Source organism: Lynx rufus, unplaced genomic scaffold (genome assembly GCF_022079265.1).
Source record: "Lynx rufus isolate CCGP_SWC_20201006 ecotype Redwood Valley unplaced genomic scaffold, mLynRuf1.p SCAF_27, whole genome shotgun sequence".
NCBI lineage: Eukaryota > Metazoa > Chordata > Mammalia > Carnivora > Felidae > Lynx > Lynx rufus.
In genome coordinates, this window is record NW_025814842.1 from 5,021,675 (window position 1) to 5,039,430 (window position 17,756).

The 17,756-nt window shown below is 46.7% G+C and overlaps 1 protein-coding gene across 3 annotated transcripts in view; it reads right to left on the bottom strand.

Moving 5' to 3' along the window:
• Positions 1–8,905, bottom strand: part of USP42 (ubiquitin specific peptidase 42) — a 49,500-nt gene extending 40,595 nt beyond the window's left edge. For all 3 annotated transcript variants that reach the window (XR_006964076.1, XM_047089437.1, XM_047089436.1), the window contains exons 1-3: positions 8,816–8,905; positions 4,209–4,458; positions 1,445–1,645 (exon numbers count right to left, since the gene is read on the bottom strand). Coding sequence is in view for 2 of the 3 variants with exons in the window: in XM_047089437.1 (XP_046945393.1) it covers positions 1,445–1,645; positions 4,209–4,449 (442 nt within the window). In the remaining variant the exon portion in view is untranslated. The remainder of the gene's footprint in view (positions 1–1,444; positions 1,646–4,208; positions 4,459–8,815) is intronic.
• Positions 8,906–17,756: the final 8,851 nt, after the last annotated feature.

The following is a 17,756-nucleotide window of genomic DNA, read 5'->3' on the forward strand; positions in this document are numbered from 1 at the left end:
GGGCTGGAGGGGATGCGGGGCAGGAAGGGGTGGAAGGGAGTGATTTCAAAGGAGGGCTGGGAAACTTTAGGGGGTGATGAATACATTCATTATCTTAATTGTGGTGATAGTTTCATGGGAGTATGCAAACGTCAGAATGCATCAAACATATATTTTAAATATGTGCAATTTATATCAATGACACCTCAATAAAGCTAAATAAAGGTAAATGTACCTAAATACATATATAATTACGTATAATAAACAAATGTACCTGAATTACATATGTAATTATGCCTTGATATACCTAAACAAAGGAAAAACAGAAAGAAAAAGAAAACTACCAATAGCATAAAAGACAGGCACCCAATTCTGGACACCCGGAGCTTCTGAATTTTTGTGTTGGTCCTGTCTCTCACTGTCCAGGTGCCAGTGCTGGGTTTTCATCCACACCCTACTTTCATTAAGCGCAAAAGTGATGGGAAAGCTGTCTGTGGGGAACGAATTATGAACTCAGAAGGGAGAAAATGAGGGCAAACAAAACGTTCGTTCTGTAACTTAAAACCCCTTGGCATACCAAATACCTCTGGGCAGTGAGATTCTAGGTGATTTTCCTTTGGTTTATTTAAAATTTTCTGTACTTTCCAAATTCTTTACAAGCGTTATTTTGCTCTTTGGGGGGAAAACAGTTTTAAAAGAACCAGTTTAAATTCTCTATTAATTAAAGAACCATTCGAAAAGAAACCAAAGGCGTTCTCACCCTGATAATGAACAGCACCTGAACACACACAAATCTCAGTATTAATGTAGATCAAAGAACAGGGAGCTTTCCCTTAAAAGGGATGAAGGATGTTTACGATATATTTACAAGGTCAAACCTCAAAAACTGGCTATGTCCTAACTTCTGAATTCCACTAGTCAACCACTGAGCTGGTTGTCACCTATTCAAGACAGATTTTAACTGATTTCCTGCCCTTCAGGTTGAAAGCTGAGCTCACATACCAAAGGGAAAGTCCTGTATGGATTTCCAGGAGGCTGGGGGCCGTAACAGGAGGTTCCTCTCCACGAAGGCTTATAAGCCTGTAACTGAATCAAGCCTTACAATACAGGATGGAAACCGGGAGAGGCAGCATTTCTGAACTCTGCTTGTCCCGAGCTGTCGGTGGCAGACATTTATGTCACATTTTTTAGCAAGTGTAGAAAGCCAGCAGGGGGTTCAGAAATGCCAAATGCTGATAAAATATGTTTCTTTTTAAACAACTTCACAGGTCAAATTAGGTGCAAAACGCTTTTGAAGCAACCTGAGTACAGTTCTTAAGAGTCCTCCTCAATGGTTTCTAAGAGAACCAATTTCCTAGTGATCGTAGAATTCTTGGCTTAAGTCTTCACTTTCCCTGCACAGGAAAAATGGAAGTAGGCTAGCACGCCACAACACCACACAAGTAACATGACCCAGAACACTTACATGTCTTGGAGTGCTCATGTGATAGCATGTAATTGGCAAGAGGCGGCGTGTAAGTCAAACACTGCAATGCTGCATTGGCAAAACAGGTGTTGCCCAAATTCTGGAGCCCGGCTCCAACTCTGTGAGTTTGTTGCCACTTAAGACAAATTTTCTCAGATGGGAAAAGAACTTTTTGTGGAGGAGCAATGCCATCACCTAGGGCTAGAAAAACAAACAAGAAATATTTAAAAACAAAGCTTTACATGCTTCTCAAGCTAAATAAACAGCAACACATCAAACGGAATCTGATCAGGATTAGGTCACTACGAGCTAACCAGAAATACAGGGAAGAAAGGGACGTTTTAAAAGACAGATCTTAGAGGGGCGCCTGGGTGGCTCAATCCGGTAAGCATTCGACTCTTGATGTTGACTCAGGTCATGATCTCTTGGTTCGTGAGATCGAGCCCCGTGTGGTGCTTGTGCTGACAGCACAGAGCCTGCCTGGGACTCACTCACTCACTCTCTCTCACTCTCTCTCTCTCTCTCTCTCTCTCCCTCCCTCCCTCCCTCCGCCCCTCCTGCACACACACGTGCGCTTTCTCTGTAAGAAATAAACATTTAAAAAATAAATAAGTGAAAGATCCTTGAATGTGGGAAATCTAAATAATTTGCTTTCTTCAATAAGTAAACTGCAAGGACATAATGGGATGTTAAAAAAAACTTAAAGACACTTGCCAAATGCAAAGTATAGACCTTGTCTGTTGATTTCAACAAGCCAGCTGTTACAAAAAAAGTATATGGCAATCAGAGAAATTTTAATGTTGACTGGATTTTTAATATAAAGATGGTTTATTTTTTAAAAAAAAATTTAATGTTTATTTATTTTTGAGAGAGAGAGTGCAGAGGGGTAGAAACAGAGGGGGAGAGACACACACACACACACACACACACACACACACACACACACACACACAGAATCCGAAGGAGCTCCAGGCTCTGAGCTGTCAGCACAGAGCCCCAGGCGGGGCTCGAACCACACGAACCATGAGATCGTGACCTGAGCCAAAGTCAGACACTTAACCCACTGAGCCACCTAGGCGCTCTGATGTTTTAATTTTTAGGAAATGATTATTTATGTGTAACACTAAAATATGAATAGATAAAATATGAGGTCTTGGGCTTGCTTTATAATGCTGGCGAGGGGAGTAAATGGGGGAGGGTATAACTGGCTATGAATTGATAAATGTCAAAACTGACTGATCACTACATGAGAGCCCACTATAATTACTTTTACATCTACTTAAAAGTTTGCCACCACTATACATACAAAATGCAAAGTCCACCCTCTGTAACATTTGCTGCGGATGCTTCTACTCAGTACCACCACCACCATCACTGCCCTCTTCACCAGCAATGCGCTTACAGAGTCCTTAGTAGCTGTCAAACAGCCTCGATTCTAAGACCTGGTAGTGACGTCATCCCCATCTGACCAGGAAGGAAACCGGGTCTGAACTTAGGCTGCTGGGCATCACTACTGACATTCACAAGTACGCTGTACGTGGTCTAAAAGGTTTTTGTTTTTCTATTTTCAAGGCTGATAATAAACAGATTACTAATGATAACCACGTTAAAAGAACTTAGGTGAAGCTCAAAAAACAACTTATTTAGGAAAGTTCCCCATCATCCATGCGAAGACTACTTTTTCTGAAGTTGGCCATGTTCTTGGTGCCGCCAGATGCTGAAATGCCTTCATGGAGGATTCTCCATTTTAAAAGAGAAATTAATGAGTGTGAGTGTGCAGAGGTAGGCTTCAGCTCACTGGGAATGGAAAGCAAAACCAGGAAAAAAGAAAGGAGTCCCCAGAGAGTGGGGGAAGAGCTCCCAAAAGGGCATAGCAGGGTGATGGGAGGTAAGGCCTGAGGAGGAGAAAGGAGCCCCAGCAAGCAACGGGAAGCTGGAGTCAGCGAAAAGAAGTTCTGTGGGAAAGTCTTGCTGGTGAAGGTCTCTAAACTCTATGTGTAACATTCAATTACACTGTTTATTTTGTGATATAAATTTTCCTCCCACCCAAACACCTTCAGCAAATCACCTCACAATATCACATTTACGATGAGGGTGCAAAACGGCATTAAGAGCCACATTATTCTAAGCCAAACTACTATCTGAACAGGACCGAATCTGCTTTCTTTGCATTTCAAAGCTCCAAATTCACAAGTCTCAGAAGGACCCACTAAAGCGTCAATGTCTCATTTAACCCGGTGAGTTTTAACAAATGTAACATTTACATTATCTCCTCTCTTCCAAAGAACTTTATCACCACAGATGATTTTAACTGGCAAAAAAACCCCACAAACCAAAAAACCAAAACCAAACAAACAAACACCCCATGGTTGGGTAGAGCCATTTGACAAAATGCGACCATTTAAAAAAAATATCTTTGAAATTTTAAAACACAGACATCTACTTAGGGAACTATGGTTAATTGACAAGTTAACCAAAGGCTTGCCCACCCCAAATCTCACCAAGATAAAGTTTATCCTTCAAAAAATAAGTAAAAAAAAGAAACTACAAATATTTTAATAATTAAACATAATCTGCGCTGTCACGATACCTAGCGAATCAGGAGCAAGCAGCACAGGGAAAGGACGCCTGTCAAATAACGTAGCTGCTGGCACTCGGGTGGCAGTCTATCTTGGCAAAAGGAACCCCTCTCTGAAACTACCGACCAACGGACAGCATTTATCCAAGAGCTTCTTGGAGTGTTCCTGTCTCCAAAAAGTAGTACCTTGATCCTTTTGTGGTGACGGCTTTGATTTATCAGGTACAGATGAACTGGAATAAACTACAGCACCAGGTACTGGTCCTAGAGAAAGCGTGTGGTTTGAGACATCATTTAACGAAGACACGGCCCCCCAGCTGGCAGAACCTGCATCCATGTCTCCAGGTGAGGCCGCCTCTGAGCTGCCAGGCTGATTCTGATAGGCTGGTGGGTCTGAGGATTCAGAAGCTTTGTCAACTATGGTCATTGTTCAACTCTGCAAAAGACGAAACGCATACAGTTGTTTCATAAAGTGAGAAAAGGGATCTACTTTATTATGAGATCTTAGAAAATTATCCTAGCCACACTTAATTACTGTCAAACAAGTCACCGTAATATAAAGGCAGCAGTATTTTTTAGGTCTGAAATCACTTCCTTGGGACAGTTAGCACTGTGCTCATCTAAACATGTCAACATTTTTTAATTATAAGCCCTTCAATGAAATATTTGATTAGATCTTGTCATTCTATTCCAAGACCTCTAAAAGTCTCACGTTTCTGTTTATAATCAGGTACCTCAATTTCCAATTCTGTATATTTACCAAGAACCTACATATTTTTTCCTTATTGCTTAAAACTAGCATGTGAAATGTGCCAATCCATTTGACTCAATTTTAACTGCATACAGAATTCATCAGGGAAAAATCTCAACTCCATGAAGAGAAAAATCTAGCTTTAATTTTGAACTTTGAACCAAAATGACTTGTTTCAAACACATTTAAAAAAAAAAAAAAGCAAGTCTCACGGCATCTGGGTGGCTCAGTGAGTTAAGCATCTGACTCTAGATTTTGGCTCAGCTCATGATCTCTCGGTTCGTGAGACTGAGCCCCGCGTGGGGTTCTGTGCTGACCGCGCAGAGCGTGCTTGGGATTCAGTCTTCCTCTCTCTCTGCCCCTCCCTTGCTCGCTCATTCTCTCTCTCAAAATAAATAAACTTAAAAGAAAAAAAGGAAGTCTCACATTTGAAAATTTTTTCTGAGTAGGCTCATTTATTTCGTGTATATACGCGACTTTTTTTAAGTGAAGCCCATAGCATAAAACATTACTGACATCAAACTTGAACACAAATACTTATTATAAAAGTAATTGTGTTTTCTTTCTGGATCTTATTTCTCAATCCTGGGGTTACTACTAATTAAGCATTTTCTATGTGCTGGACACTGTGTTAATCATGCACACACATAACTTAAACTTCATAATGGACCTGACCTGTGAGAGACTGCACAGACTCCACAGGGTCTATAAAACGGAGCGACTCTGACCCAAACTAGTCAGTCCCTGGGACAAGGCACCCGGCCCAACATCCCCGGCTAGGGCTCCCTCCAGCTCTACGGACCTAGTCAACTGAGTACAGGAATGTAAACTGCCCAGGGAAACCCAATCTCGTGTGCCACTCCTCCATAAGTACCCTTTCTCCCTGGCCTGGCGCCCCCCACCCAGCATCTTAACACCCAGACTTGTCACTGCCTGACCCGGGAACCTCTCCACACGCTCCCCACCTTCCATTCTCACCTGCTCTCTCTGGGCTCTCCCTCGCAGTTCTTCCTCGCCTAACTCCCCTCCATCCTTCCACCTCTGGCCGGTTAACACTTCCACTTTTCAGCTTAGAATCCATCTCCTCTGGGACGCCTTCCTTGACGACATCCGTCCCCCAAGGCCGGGTCAGAAGCCCTCCCGCAGGCCCCCACGGCAGCCTGGTGCGGATTCTGCGGTAGCGCTTCCGCCCCGACTTACTGCACGGCGGCTCCACCCGTTGCTCCCCATCATGCTTGCATTTCTACCCCCTGACCTGGCACCCAGAACGCTTTCCACACATGCACCCAACAAACGAATGAATCCCGAGGATAGGAAGGAACCAGCGTTTGCATTTAGCACCGGTTTGTGCTCAGTGACTTGCATACACTATCTCATTCACATACTGTATCTCGTTTCTACTCTGAAGCAGGAATAGCCTTTAAAACGTGTTTTTAAAAATATTCAATAGTCAAGTTGAAGGATGATAAACATCCACATGTGTGCCACCTCAACAAATGCTGTGGTGCACAGTCTGCTCACAAGAAGGTTTAAAGAAAAGCCTCAATTCTATTGTAATTTAAAATTACGGCATAATTATAGCCCCCCCACCCTGAAAGCACAACCTTGAGAAATTCTGGGGATCTTATGTAGAAATAGAAAAGTAGACGTTAGATTAGATCTTAATAAAATCAGAAATGAATTGTAAGTCAACCTAAGATACAGGATCTTCATTCAGGAGGAAAGCTTGAGCTGTGTTATCCAAATAAAGTCTACTCCATGGAACACAGTGAAGGCAAGAGTAAGAAAACAAAAGAAGAGGAAGAGGAGGAGCAAAAAGAAGAAAGCCAAAACAGTACTGAGGAAAGGTTAATTCAGCCTTATTTACAATAACATTTAATAGCAAAAACCTCGGTTTTCCCAGGATAAACATCCCTTCAGGACAATCATTAACAAATGACCAAATAAAGCCATTTTACTTGCTCTGATTGCCATGGGGGAGGGGGGTGTCTTAAATGAAAATAATTAAGGAAAGCCTACTACTCAATCATCAATAACCATTTACCATTATAATTTGGGGAAAACAAACCCAAACTATCCATTTGTCTTCATTTGTATATTCAGCCAATGATTACTTATTCTAAAACCATCAAGTATCAAACTCAATTATGTCTGCTACAGAGATAACCCTTCTAGAAGCCAAGCAATACTGTATACAACCTAAGACTCATAAGATTCATACGGTTACGTGTTCTTTACTCTCAGTACAGCTTCTAAGAGTCACTGTTATATCAGGACTTTTAAGCAACTACTTCAAAGAAAAGTTAAAATTTCTCTCAGTATCTTGTGATGATATACGAAAAAGTTACAAAACCATGTGTGAAATAAACAAGTACACGAAACAAGGTTGGATGCGCCCGGAGGAATGAGACAACAAATCGGCTTTACAAATGTTTCCTTTGCTTTAACGACAATCTTTTATTCAAAAGTTTTTAAATGCTCAGTCCCTTAAATGATATTTCTATCAAATACCAGAATGCATTATTCTTTCTCGTTTTAAAAATAAGCATATGGCTGTCTTAAACCTTGTAGCACTCCACATAAAGGTAACAATATCAATATATGTAAAAAAAAAAAAAAAGAAAGAAAGAAACTGATACACTCTGCTTCTTCATAAACAATGTAATCCACGTTCTTGTAACATTTCTACTTAAGAGGAAAACACACAAGCTTTAAAAAGATAACAGCCTTGATTTCAATTACTTTTCAGTAAATGAAACGACTAGCCTTAAACCCTTACAAACCACTGTGGACTTGATTCGGTGATAAGAAAAGAAAGCGAAACTGACCTTAAATAAAAAACAAATCAGTAAAACTGATTATTCCTATCTCCTATGCACTTTGAATGAGTGATAGTCAAAAGAGTAAAATTATAGGTTCAAAATTTACAACTCAAAAATCCGGAGACTCCACGAAAATGCACGAGAACCTGTAATACTGCTGTTACCTTGAAAAAGAGGTGTTAACGAAACAGTTTCTCGACCAGCTTTACTGTTACCTGAGTGTATCCACTTTAAATAACCAACATGTTTCCCCATTAAACAAGTAAACCCTGAGGCCTCCCTGAACAGAAAAGAGCTATTCAACAAAAGTGATGTCTACTGCATTCATTATAACAAGGTGAAAGTCCTAGATTATAAAACTTCGGTCCCGTCAAATTTTCATCTCAAACATCTGAAACTGATCACCCTCTCCCGCGACCCCCTCCAGGTAACCTGGCTCTTCTTGCCCCGAAAATAAAGAACAGGACCGAGGCGCACACGCTTTTGGGGACGCGCCGCCGGGGCCGGCCGGCCCCTCCTCTCCGCCCCCCCCCCCCGCCTCCCCCGAGGGTGCCCGCTCCGCCCCGGCGGCCGGCGTGGGGAACTCGGACACTCGGTGGCGGAGCCGGGTGGACGGCCCCGCGAGGGGCGACCGGCGTGCCGCGAAGGGGCGCCGGGGTGGGAAAGTTTGTCTGTCTCTGGGGGGTGGAGTGGGGGTGGGGAGGCGAGCCCGGGGCTCCGAGGGCCGCTCGGGGGCGGGAGGTGGCAGCCACGCGGGGGGCGGCGGGCGGGCCGGGGACGCCGGGCTCCGCGGCCGGCGGCCGGCACACGCCCACCGCGGGCGGACCCGTGCGGGCCAGGCCGCCCCGGAGCCGCCCGCCCGGCCCGGCCCACGGGCCGAGGGGGCGGGCTGGGGCCGGGTGGGGGCGGGAGGGCAGTGTCCATAGCAACCAGGGGGGTCTGGCCTCCCCGCGCAGCCCGGCTCTCCCGGCGCCCGGCCGCCCCGGCCGCCGCCCCCTCCCCAGCGGCCTGGCCCGGCCGGCACAAGCGGCGCTGCCACCGGCGCCGCGGGGTCCCGGGCGGCCCGCGGCTGCGGAGGGGGCGGCGGGCGAGGGGCCGCGCCAGTCCCCGGCGGGCCGCGCCGGCTCAGGGGCGGCCGGGCCAGCTGCGGCCGAGGCGAGCGGGGCGCTCGGCGGGCCCCACGCCGGCCAGCGGCGGGCGGGAAGGAGGCGGGAGCTTACCTGACCCGGCTCGGCGCTCGCTCCATCCCCCTCGGCCGCCGCCGCCGCCGCCGCCGCACACAGCCCAGCCGCCCGGCGGGGGACAATGACGTGCCTCCATCCGGGCACCGCCGCCGCCGCCTCCGGGTCAGCGCCGCGCCCGCAGCGCCCCGCCGGGCCGCCAGGGGGCGCGCCAGGGCCGCGCCCGCACGCGCCGCCGCCCAGGGGCCGTCGCACAAGAGGCGCGGCGCGCAGCTAACGGGCCGGGCAAGCGCGGGAGGGGCCGTCGTCAAAGCGCCGCGGGCGCAGGCTGGCGCGCGCGTCACTGGAGCGCCGGGGCGCCGCGGAAGGGGCGCGCTGATTGGCCGAGCCAAGCCGCGCGGCGCGGGCCGGGGCGGTCCTTCCCCCCGAGCCGTCGGCGGGAGCGGATCGAGCGGCGCGCGGCGGCCGCGGGGCCCGAGCCAGGCTCTGGCTGCTCCTGGGCCCGTCCGGCCTAAGCGGGGACGCGGCGGACCTGGGCGCCCCCCAAACGGACGTGGCTCGGGGAGAGCCTCGCGCGCGCGCCGCGCCGCTACCCCTGCGGCACTCGTCCCTCGGCCTAGCGACCCAGCATTTAAGGACGCCGGAGCCAGCCGGGCGCCAGGTCGCAGACTTCATAAACTGCGTGACCGGGAGGGGAGAGTTTGAAACCTGGCTCTGGAAAAGGCCAGGCCCCTGCCCAGCCCGTCTGGACTGCGCTTCATCCAAGCACTGCACACTCCTTGGGGCAACTAGACCAGGTCTTGCTCCCCAGTGCCGGATCCATACTCCCCACCACTTACTGGATGTCTCCACGGCGAGAACTAATTAATTCAGCGCTGCAGCGCGCCTCTCCTTCGCGTCCCCGCTCCTCCCTGAAGGTCCTGGGAGGACCTTCTCTGCTTTAAGGACCAGGCACTCCTACACTAACCTGAGTCCTTCCCATGGCCTAACCAAGCCCCACCCGCCCCACCTACCCTGGGACTGTGACCCGGACCCTCCCGGAGGCTACCTCCTCGCCACGCCCATTCCCTCAGTCTCCTTTCTTCTCCCCTCCTAGTCTTTACTCTCTTTTCAACCGTTATTTTTCTGTGACTTCCGTGATCATCCTTGATCTTGCAAAAACACAGGTCAGACGTTGCTTCTGCCTCTTCTCGACCCACAGAACAGTCTAAACTCCTTCACCTGACACTGAAGCCCCGATGGCCTTTCCTCTTGTGTGTGTCCCAGCCCGAAGAGACATCTTCCTACAAACACCCTATTCCTACATCTGCTTCTAGAAGCCCTGCTTGGACCCCCATCAGAATCTTACTGCTCCCCCTACAGACCACACATATTTTTATGGTGGCACTTAATTCACTATTGTTATGGAAAGAAATCACTTGTGTGATTACAGTATCACCTGTGTGCTTGGAGCAGAACACTGAAGTCGTCTGAGGACACAAAAAGGGGAAAGGTGAATTCCAAACCTCCAAAATTCAGTGCCCACTTTTGGGATTAACACCGCAACTTCCTGATGAAGAATGGTTATGGAATTTCACCTTTGTGGCTCTTTCAACACTAATAAGAGGTCTGCGAGAGCAGGAGGGCCATAGGCATGGACGCAGTAATTTACTTGCCTTCCCCAAATGACTTTCAGATGATTAAATACAGAAGGAGAAGGAATTAAAGAGCCAGATCCTTAATATTCACCTAAGTCTTGTGGTAGTTCAAACTGCTACCCTTGGAAGTCACAGGAGACGTTTGCCTTCTAATTTCATTTTCCGTTTTGCATTCCGTTGACAAGCTGCCCCACAGCCCTCCTCTTAATACAGTACCTGAGCAACTTAGATAGGAAAGGGGGCTTTTTACAACACCACCCCTTAGCGTTCTCTACCAGACAGGCTCTTGTGGGCGGGGTTACTGACCCCTCTCCACCCTCCTATGTGCCTTGAAAGCAGAGGGCTTTTTCCTCCAAAGAGTTTGAGTCCCGATTATTATAACAGACTGACAACATAAGTGGAGAGGTTGCAAGGGATATTAGGAAGTCCATGAGCTGGTCTGTAACTGAGATAGTAAGCCAAACTGCCCCAGAAACTTGTTTTCTTCCACAAAGTGAGTGCTATTTGGAGATTTCACTTTGCCTCAGTGTTGACAAACTGTGTGACCTACAGAGATTACTTAGCCTGTTGCCTTTATCAAAACTGCCTTTATGCTGGAGGCAAACTCACCCCAAATGCCCCGCCTCCCAATTCAGATAAAGAACAGAAAGTGTCCCAGTGATACATTAGATTTTGCGAGAACCTCCAGACACTTAGGGAGCCTATAGCGGGTGCTGTAAATGCCCCACCAGATCCCCTTTATCCCGCTGATGCACCCCTTACCCTCCCAGCTGCTGAGTGTTAGCTGCTAATAAGTCACAGCTGCCCCTTCTCTCACCAGCTGTTCCTGGCTGAAGGGGGAGCTGCCTCATGGGGAAGTTGACTCTGCCTCCCACCCCCCCCAACCTTGCAGCCTACACAGGTGGCCTACTGACAAAGAGGTCCTGAAAGGCCTTGCCTCAAGTTGTGACCCAACTAGCGGTGCAGCGCAGGCTCCAGAGGTCCAGTCGGATCAGAAAGAAGTTCATCTTCCACTACATCCCTGCTTGACTCCTTCCCTGCCCTCTTCCTTCCCTTTCCCTCCAGAGCACACCCTTCATATAGTACGTGCATCTGAATTCTGTTTCAAGCCTGGCTTAAGATGGCAGGTACCAGGAAAGGTCCCAGGAAGCAGAGTCTAAGGATAAGATTCCAGGTGACAGGTGAGACACTGGTCGCCATGAAGCTGTATAAAAATCCCACCCAGGGGAAGATGGGATGGGAGGTGGATAGAAGGGCATAGGCTGGCCTATTCAATCTCCCTGGTGTTTGGGAATGTGGGGAAAATAGTCATTGAAAGAACTGTGAAATTCGATGACTGGTCCTTTAAAGAAGGAGCATGGCAGGTCCTGGGCAGTTAGTCATCAATATAAAGCAAAGCATAAAGGCCAGAGAGATGTTTTAATGCCTTGTCGCAACCATCATCAGCAGTCCTGAGGACCAGGCCCAGGGATCCACTTAGAAGAAGCAGAACTATAAAGTGATGGACTCGGAGGGGCGCCTGGGTGGCTCAGTTGGTTAAGCGTCCGAATCTTGATTTTGGCTCAGGTCGTGATTTCTCGGTTTCGTAAGTTTGAGCCCTGCTTCCGGTTCTGCACAAGCATCATGGAGCCTGCTTGGGTTCTCTCTCTCTGCCCCTTCCCCACTCACACTGTCTCTGTCTCTCTCAAAATAAATAATTGAAACTTTAAAATTAAAAAAAAGAAAGAAGTGATTGACCTCTCAGCCATGGTCGGTCTCCAACACCAAAGTCAGGGCTCAGATAAAGAAGAGGTAGAACACCAAGACTAGGGACGATAAGTTAACCACAATGAACTTCAGATTGCTCTGAACCCTTTGGGCTTTCAGCAGCGGCCCAGCCCAGCCCCCCAACCTAAAGACGAGGCAGAAGCCTCAAATGAGACAAGTACTCTACAATACAGTGCTTTCTTTAGGATCTGCCCACAGGCCCGGTGGCCACCAGACCGTCACTAAGGTTAGGTCTCAGTATGGCCCGATTGAATAAATGTTAGGCCTACTTAGGGAGGAGAGGAATGATACATTGAAGTAGCCAGGGCCTGGCTGATATATACCAGCAGGACCGTAAGTAATCCTGTAAATGGATCTCAAGGGGCTCGATCAAGAGGAGGGGAGCGGTAATAAGGGATATAGAGGCACCCTCCCACAATACTGATCTAACACTTTGTCAAGGGCCTCCAGTGGCCAGTACTGATACACTGTATGCATAGTACTTGGCAAAAAGAAGTGAGCCACACTAAGTCATGACACACCAAGAGTTCCATGGAAGATAGTGGAAGAAGGGCTCAATAGGCCGAGGGAAGTGCACATCGGAGAATGGATACTACCAACTGACTAGCCTACGAGCTGAAAAGGCGTGGGGGGCACTTTGCTTAACAAGGCCAAGGGGGTGGGGGCACCGTCAGCTTGAAGAAACTCAGTGGTGGCTATCATCTGTAGGCCAGAGGAGGGATAGGATCCTAGAATGTCAGAGGCTGAATGGCAGCACTTACCCCTCAGAATCGAGGTGGGCATGAGTGGGCAGCAGGATCAGAGTGGCAGATACGAGCATCTGACTCGCACGGATCCACGGAGGAGGCTAACAGATCATGGGGCAAGGTAGATGGGCAGTCAACAAAGACATACTACCTACAATCAAAGGATATAGATATGTAAAATCTGGATGTGCAGAAGGCTGAGGTCACCTGACTTTCCCAGTGGAAAGTGAAAATCACCATTTGATAAAAGAGAAGCCAGATCCATAGAAGTGTATACAATAGTGATTCTCCAAATCCTTCACCAAAGAAGGATTTAATTGGGTTTAAAGGATTGATTGGCCATTTAACTGGGTAACCATACACTGGGAGAGAGGAATACCTGGATATTTCTAAGCTGTTGGTTTAGAGAGACAATGAGGACAGATGGGAACCCAAAGCACCCCCAAAGCTCCTTTTTTGCTAAGAGAGTAGTAACATGTGGGGACAAGACACACACTGGATCTGTGGGCCCCAGTGGTCATTTCCCAAGTTTCCAAACTTAACATCCGAATGGTCATACTTCCAGGTTGACAGAACCCTCACATTGGTTCCTTGACCTGTAGAGTAAGAGCCAGTCTAGCAGAAAAAGCAAGGTGGAAGCCTTCACCCTCTCTTTGCCCTCTCTGGCCAAAAGAATAACTCTTCAGGGAATGGCTGAGAATATTAGTGCTGTACCTTATGGATATAAAGGCTGCAGGGCTATTGGTCTTTGTCACATGCCCATTTAACTCACCAGCCTGGCCCCTGAAAAAAACTGGATGAATCAGGGAGGATGACAATCGACCACCGCGAGTGTAACTATCAAGGACTCATCTAGCACCAACTTAATTCCACCACCCAGGCCGCCCTGTCCCTGGGAACTCCACACCCACAATAGAATGGAGTACTTAGAATCTCTCAATCTTTGCCCTACGCCCCTCGGAACAAACAAAACCAGGCCCTTTACCTCTTACGGCTTTTACTCACCATCACTATGAACAAAGAGGAAATAAGATAAACATGAAAAAAATGGAGTAGTCATAAAGCACATTCAAAAGAAGTACCTACAGTATTTTGACACAAAAAGAAGAAAAGAAAGAGTGCTCAGATGACACCATCAATAGACTTGTCCCTGCAGCCTGGGCTGAGATACAGTCATCACAGAGTGCTGTCTGGGGACAGACAGACTAGATATAAATTCCAGCTCCAGCTTTTATTTATTAGTTGAGTTCTTTGGTCTTGCTTTGCACTCTCGTGAAATGAAAGGCTTGTTTAACTTATCAAAGCCGACTTTATCCTAATGGATAATTAACACCCCCTCCCCCCAACCCAACATAAGATACTAAAGCCCAAAAGTTTTCAAGAAAAGATACATTTGACTTTCTGAGGACCACAGTCTCCTATGAAGGAAATCTGAGACTATGACTCAACAAATCTTAGACCAGGTTTATTTTGAGGTTAATAGATCCCAAGTCACTCCTTTATGTATTGCCAAAATATTAATTTAGAACCCAGAATAAACCATGCACTGGAGATACTGTATCTACTTTCCAGAGGCCATTCTGTTTAGAATACAGAGTTACACATAATTAGTTACTCCACATTGTGACAATGCTCTAAATTAAGAAGGTAAAGTTTAGAGGCATTGGGAATAACCCTCCCAGTAGATGACATTCAGGAAAAATTTTATGAAGGTGGTGACACTGAAAATGGGTCCTTGAGGGTTGAATAGAACTTTTTACACGCAAAAAAGGGATAGGAAAAGGATGCCAGGATTTGGTCATGATCTCACAGTTCATGGGTTTGAGCCCTGCATCGGGCTCTGTGCTGACAGCTCAGAGCCTGGAGCCTGCTTTGGATTCTGTGTCACCCCCTCTCTCTCCCTCTCCCCCACTCTCTCTATCTCTAAATAAATGTAAAAAAAAAAAATTTAAGAACTCTGTTGACCTTGGAAATGTGCACAAATGAACACTGATAATACAGTTGATAGCAAGGAGAAGGTTCAATGTGTAACTTGATTCAGCAGACTAGGGGTTTCAAAGGAGAAACTGAGTGGTCTAATCAGGTCTAACTGGCTGGTTGAGGCTATAAGGAAAAATCTCACTTCCTAGATTTACAATGGAAATAAACACCTGTCCAATTCATGAACATGAATGCATGTTATCCTAAACAATGATTAAACACAGTCCTGGAAGTTTGCCCCCCACCCAACAAACCCCACAAGATATTTCTTTTTTTTTTTAATTTTTTTTTCAACGTTTATTTATTTTTGGGACAGAGAGAGACAGAGCATGAACGGGGGAGGGGCAGAGAGAGAGGGAGACACAGAATTGGAAACAGGCTCCAGGCTCCTAGCCATCAGCCCAGAGCCTGACTCGGGGCTCGAACTCCCGGACCGCGAGATCGTGACCTGGCTGAAGTCGGACGCTTAACCGACTGCGCCACCCAGGCGCCCCCCCCCACAAGATATTTCAATCAGAATGGAGAAGACGTATCTTCATCTGTATACCGCAACTTGAAAAAAAGAGAAAATATGTGAGCCCCCTGAAGAGTTTTCAGAAAACTGGCTGATTAAAACATGAATATAAAAAAAATCAATTGAATGTGAATTTACTTAATGCCATGGAATTGTACACTTGAAAATGGTTAAAATGATGAATATTTTTCGTTTATTATTTATTTGGGGGGGAAGGAGGGGCAGAGAGAGAGTGAGAATGAGAATCCCAGGCAGGCTCCACACGCGGCTCCGCGGGCTTAGTGTGACTCATTTCCACAAGCCTGGCTGAAATCAAGAGTCGGATGCTTAACCGACTGAGCCACCCAGGCACCCTGATAAATTTTGTGTACCGTTTTACCACAGTAAAAAAGCCAACCGGAATCTATATACTAGCAATATCTAATTAGAAAAATAACAAACATAATCATGGGGTTAGGGTTAGGCTAAGGCTTTAAAATGCTAAGGAATAAATAATAAACTTGAAAAATGTGCAGGGCCTAAAACTTATGATCAAGGGTCCTAAAGAAAGATTTTCCGAATGAAAAGATTTTCTGAGTGTACTTCAGTTTTTAAAGATTATAAGTACAACATGACTGGGGCGCCTGGGTGGTGCAGTCGGTTAAGCGTCCGACTTCAGCCAGGTCACGATCTCGCAGTCCGTGGGTTCGAGCCCCGCGTCAGGCTCTGGGCTGATGGCTCGGAGCCTGGAGCCTGCTTCTGATTCTGTGTCTCCCTCTCTCTCTGCCCCTCCCCCGTTCATGCTCTGTCTCTCTCTGTCCCAAAAATAAATAAACGTTGAAAAAAAAAAAAAAATTAATAAAAAAAAAAAAAAATAAGTACAACATGACTAATCCCAAAGAATTCTTTCCAGAACTCAATAAGATATCTATAGTATGAAGATCAAAATAAATTTATTTTTTTAATTTTTTAATGTTTATTTATTTTTGAGAGAGAGTGTGACTGGGGGACGGGCGTAGTGAGAGGGAGACACAGAATCTGAAGCAGGCTCCAAGCTGTCAGCACAGAGCCCAAAAAGGGGCTCAAACCCACAAACCATGAGATCATGACCTGAGCTGAAGTCGGATGCTTAACCGACTGAGCCACCCAGGCGCCCCAAGATTAAGATCAATTTACAAATGCAATGCAGTTAGTCCTAAAAGGACTCCCGTGGCACTTACTAAGATGTTTCAATATGCATCTGTGCAATCAAGCCATTCATTAATAAACCCCAAACTTAACTGTATATAGCTCCTATCTCTTGAAACAGTTCACACTTGCATTCATGCAGCAAATACCCACCTAACATCTACTCTGGAAGTCAGGGAGAGAAATGATGTGTTAGTCCCTGCCCTCAGTGAACTTTAGGGTGTTTATATAAAGCAGCTGTCAGCAACAAGTCCCAAAACTGCAGGAAGGAAATGTGGGGGGGGGGGGAATAATATGATTGGGGGGGCAGATCAGTAGGAAAGGAAGTTCAGAGTGGGCTTACCTGCAGCCCACCGAGACTGAGCCCTGCAGATTGAGTGGCAACGTGCAAGGTGAAATTAGTGGGGGCAATTCAGAGCAGAGAGACTCAGAGACAGAGATGGGAAGAGCGAGTCGAGAGAGGTAAGGCAAGGAAAGGGCGTGGAGCCTGGCGCAGGGCTCAATCTCATGACAGTGAGCTCATGACCTGAGTCGAAATCAAGAGTCGGACGCTTAACCTACCGAGTCACCCAGGTGCCCCGTGTTTCTTATTTTTCTAATCCTAATTCTAACTCACCCTGGTGAGTATTTGAAGGAAACTTTGTCAGAACTCTCAGGAAAATTTCTCACCATACGGCTGAACTTGGCAAAAGATGCCCCAGGAAGAAGGCCAAAAGTTTCTCTGTTCGGAAGAATGACAATGTCTGACGACAGACTCAAGTCTCCACAGAGTTTACAAAAGACAATACTACTAGTTGTTAACCATTAACCAGAGGTTATTATGTGCCAGACATTACTTCTAAAGATTTACACATGTTGATTTATTCAATCCTTGCAACTACCCCATGAGGTAGGTATTATAAGCATTTCCATTTTATGGGTGAGTTAAGTGAGGCAAAGAGAGGTTAACTAACTGGTTCAAGGTCATACAAGCTAATAAATGGAAGAATCCACATTCTTTTTTTTTTAATTTTTTTTTAACGTTTATTTACTTTTGAGACAGGGAGAGACAGAGCACGAACAGGGGAGGGTCAGAGAGAGGGAGACACAGAATGTGAAGCAGGCTGTGGGCTCTGAGCTGTCAGCACAGAGCCCCACGCGGGGCTAGAACTCACGGACCTCGAGATCAT